Source organism: Lampetra fluviatilis, chromosome 62 (assembly GCF_964198595.1).
Source record: "Lampetra fluviatilis chromosome 62, kcLamFluv1.1, whole genome shotgun sequence".
NCBI lineage: Eukaryota > Metazoa > Chordata > Hyperoartia > Petromyzontiformes > Petromyzontidae > Lampetra > Lampetra fluviatilis.
The window spans coordinates 5,558,095-5,562,423 of NC_136336.1; the positions used below are offsets into that span (position 1 = coordinate 5,558,095).

At 49.2% G+C, this 4,329-nt stretch overlaps 1 protein-coding gene across 1 annotated transcript; it reads left to right on the forward strand.

Moving 5' to 3' along the window:
* Nucleotides 1-360: 360 nt before the first annotated feature.
* LOC144951481 (neuropeptide Y-like) lies at nucleotides 361-4,080 on the forward strand. Its single transcript, XM_078881788.1, is given in 4 exon segments — nucleotides 361-387; nucleotides 389-567; nucleotides 2,328-2,411; nucleotides 3,934-4,080. Coding segments are annotated over 4 exon segments (315 nt in total). The 3' UTR covers nucleotides 3,959-4,080.
* Nucleotides 4,081-4,329: the final 249 nt, after the last annotated feature.

Here is a 4,329-nt window from a genome sequence, read left to right on the forward strand (position 1 = left end):
TTTTTACCCTTCTATCTGGCAACAAAACTGACACCTTTTTTTTACAAGGAGTCATGTTTGCATAGACTACAATACCTGCAGTCATAATGCAAACAAAAAAACATACATAATAGTGCACATTATCAGAGTTGTGTTTTTTGTTTGCATTTATGGCTGCAGTTATTGCGGTCTATGCAAACATGGACTCCTTGTATAAGAAAGGTGTCAGTTTTGTTTCCAGATAGAAGGGTAAAAAAACAAACTATTACGATATGGAAAGTCATTCATTCAGCAGCCCTGGGTGGACTTTATCCGTGTGTGTGTGTTGTTGTTGTTGTTCTTGATGTCGGATGACGTTGCCGTCCTCTGTCCACCGCAGGGATGATGAGTTGCTTTGCTGGAACGCGTGGGCTCCGCGCGCGTGTGGCTCTGCGCGATCGCTCTGTGCTTGCTGGCGAGCTCGTGTGCTCGTGGCGCGGCCGCTTTCCCCAACAAGCCCGACAGCCCCGGGGAGGACGCCCCCGCTGAGGATCTGGCCCGGTACCTGTCTGCCGTGCGCCACTACATCAACCTCATCACCCGGCAACGGTGCGTGAAACACTACCACCACCACACCAATACCGCCACCACCAACAACACCACCCCCGACCCGAACCAGCGCCCCCCCCACCCCCCACGTGGTCCGGCTCCCCCCCCCCCCCGCCTGACCCTGGAGCCGCATCGGCCCCCCCACACCACGCCCCCCCCCCCCCGAACCGGCTCCCTACCCCCTGACCTGGACCGGCCCCTCCCCGACCCTTCCCCAACGCCCCCCCCCCACCGCTCCCCTCCCCAACCAACTCCCCCCCCCCCCTGTCCAGCCCCCCAACCCCCCAGACACGATCGGCCCCCTGCGGGTCCAGAGTTGTGGGGGGCGAGGGGGGGAGGGGCAAACCACCCCCCACCCCACACGGCAACCACGCCCCGCCCCCCCACCCCAATCAATGTAATTGAGAACAATCCAGAAAAGTCAAGTCGAGTTGATTTTGTTGTTGCTTACAGAGACGTGTGTGGCCCACGCCTATCCGGCGTGCAGGTGTTTTTGGCAAGGCCGTAATTATAATATATGGGGGGGGGGGGGGGCACATCCCCCCATAAATATTCAAATATGCTCAAAATATACCCCCTCCCTCAAAATATATCGCTAATAAAATAGATGTCTGTTTATATGATTGTGGTTATGGTTGTACTTTATTAATCCCGAATCCTGTGCCATTACATACAATGAAACAATAAAAGGTAAAAAAGGGAAAACAGAGCAATGTAATACAATATACTATTATACATTATTGTTAAAAAATAAAGAAAAAGTCCATCCCATGTGTTAATGAATTTTTCAATATTTTAGGCAGGAAATTGCAGGAAATTCGTTTTCAAATTTCGATTTGTTTCTGGGGGAGGACCCCCTGGAAAATTTGGTCCCCCAATGTTGACTCCATGGCTACGGCCTTGTTTTTTGGGCACGGTTGGCTACGTACGGTGCGAAAGAAACTCGACAGACATTGAGTTCAGGTGCCGGGTTGACGTTGCATCGTGCGTGGATAAGGGAGGCCTTCATCCAGCAGTGGATGTATCATGGCCTGCTTTTTTGGAACTTGCGGTTGCGAAATAAGTTCGAAGTTTATGAATGAGTATGGGTCTCTATGGGTCTGTGTGGGTTTCTGTTGGTGTCTATGTTTCTACACGAGTCTCTGGATCTCTGTGGGTATCCATGGGTCTGTTCCTTCCGATGCTAAGAGCTAAATCATCTCGATTGAAAACTCATTTCTTGAGGACAGTTTGTGTGTGTGTTTAGTTTGTTGTCCATCCCCCGCACCCACAATTAGCACGGTTGATTACGTACAGTGTGAAAGAAGTTCAACATATTTTTCGATTTAAAGCTTTCGTGACTGCAGGGATTCATCTTCTTGGTTCTTTCGGTGAAGTCACGTAGAATGGAAATAATAAAAAAAAAACATAATAAACCCAGCTTAAATATACGCTGCCAAGCCTGGTGGTGTTCATTCAGACGCTGTCTTTCCGACAGACCTGTTCTTCACATGAGGACGGCTGCTTGCGTTGTGGCCGAAACGTCGTGAGAATTATTCTATTATGTTTTATTTTTATTATTTTATTATTTCCATTCTACGTGACTTTACCGAAAGAACCAAGAAGAAGTTCAACATACATGGCCGATGTGAGTGATGTATTTTAATAGGTGTTGTTGATGTCGCACTATTGACCGCTGTGTTTTTTTTTAGTAATGCGTTCCATCATTATAATGAGTATCGTCGTTGTCGGTGTTGTTCACTTTCGTTTTCCACCAAAAGGTATGGAAAGAGGACACTGACCGAACCCTACGTCCCAGAGTTTATATTTCAAGAAAATCGTGGTGATAGGAGCAGCAACCCAAGGTACGAATTCTGTTGCTCGGGTTACCCTGTGGTCGCATCGCATCTAGATTTGAAGTTTTCGCGACTGCAAGGATCCATACTCTTTGTTTTTTTCGGTAAAGTCACGTAGGTAAAAGTTTAAATAAATTAGAAATATCTTCTTGGTTCTTTCATTAAAGTCACCTAGAGAGCGGTAGTGTAGCGGTTAGCGCGCTGCGCTGTGAACCCGGCGACACGGGTTCGATTCCCGCGCGCTGCCAACACCAGTGGCAATTATCTGAACCGGTCCCGGGCCTCCCCTAGGTCGACTCAGCCTCAAATCAAATGAGTACCTGGTGCGGTGTGTAAACATTGCCACTAGGGAGACAAAGGCGGTCGGGCGTGGTGCTGGCCACCCACCCCCCTCGTGTACCGTTCCGGCCTTCATAGGTGCTCGCTAACAGCACTTGCCCCTACAGTCTGTTAAGGCTATACAGGGGATCTTTGTCTTTGTATATTGTGTGTGGGGAGCCGGAGTGCAGCGGTTAGCGCGCCGCGCTACGAACCCGGCGACCCGAGTTCGATTCCCGCTCACGGCCAACGCCGGTGACGATTGTCTGAACCGGTTCTGGGCCTCCCCTAGGTCGACTCAGCTCAGAATGAGTACCTGGTGTGGTGTGTTAACATCGCCACTGGGGAGACAAAGGCGGCCGAGCTTGGTGTCGGCCACCCACCCCTTCGTGTGCGTGTCGTGCCAGCCTTCATAGGTGCTCGCTAACGGCACTTGCCCCAGCAGTCTGTTACAGGCTACACGGGGGATCTTTGTCTTTGTTATATTGTGTGTGTGTGATTTGCGATGTTTTCAGACAATGGTCATTCTTCATCGCTCGAAACGTCTGCTATGAATAACAGTACCAAATGTATTAGCTTGCTATAACAGTACCAAATTTATTATATGCTATCAAGACGGCCCATTGCCTAAAACGTTTGCCAATTATATTGATTGTCTTCCTTATTAGAGCGAAAGTGTTGTTGACGGTTGTTGAGAGCTATTTGTTGTTGCTGCTGCTTGTGATCTGTGCACCACTGCCAACGCAGCATCAATTCATTCTCTTTATTAAATCCTTTATATTAAGTTCACTTGCTTGCGCGCTTACGACCGAGCAAATCTTTCGGTCGTTTTTTAACCCACTTCCCATGATCCAATCGAGCTGACATTTTGCACACAGACTCGTTGTGCATGACAATGTATTTTCGTGAAAATTTTTTTCCAAAATTTTACACTTTTTAGGAATTTTTTTAAATATTTAATTACCAATTGCTTAATGGTGGCAGGCAATCATCTGACACATAGGTGGCAGCCATCTCAAGCCAGAGGACGAGAGGACTCTAGCCGCCCGTTTCAAAGACCAATGTGGGCTGGGTTGTGGCCCATTGAACACGCATATAAAGGATTTATAGTGAGAAACTTTGTTTTTACGGGTACATTTTTTTTTTCATATTCTGATTAAGTCGTTAACAGATGGCTCTGGTGGGCCGTCTCTCTCTCTCTCTTACCTTGCAGATTTGACAGCGTGACCATGTGGTGATTTGGTTAGAAATGAAGATGCCCGTCAACTCTTCATCCACCTCCTCTCTCCTCCTCCTACCCATCGAGCCCCCCAAACCCCTCCACTCCATCCCCCCCCCCCCATTCCTCCTCACCCCTCCCCAGCCCCCCACCCCCCAATCCACTCCACATCCCCATTGACCCCCAACCCCCTTTCCACCCCCCTAACTCCCCCCTCCTCCTCCTCCCCATCGCCCCCCAAACCGCCAACCCCCCCCCCCCTCCTCATCCCCATCGCCCCCCCCCCCCCCAAATGGATAAGTCAGAAGTTCAATCACGCTCTGCCATTTGAAACCAACCATCGGGTCTGCCTCGATTAGGCGATTAAAAAATAAAAACCCCTTCCGTTGA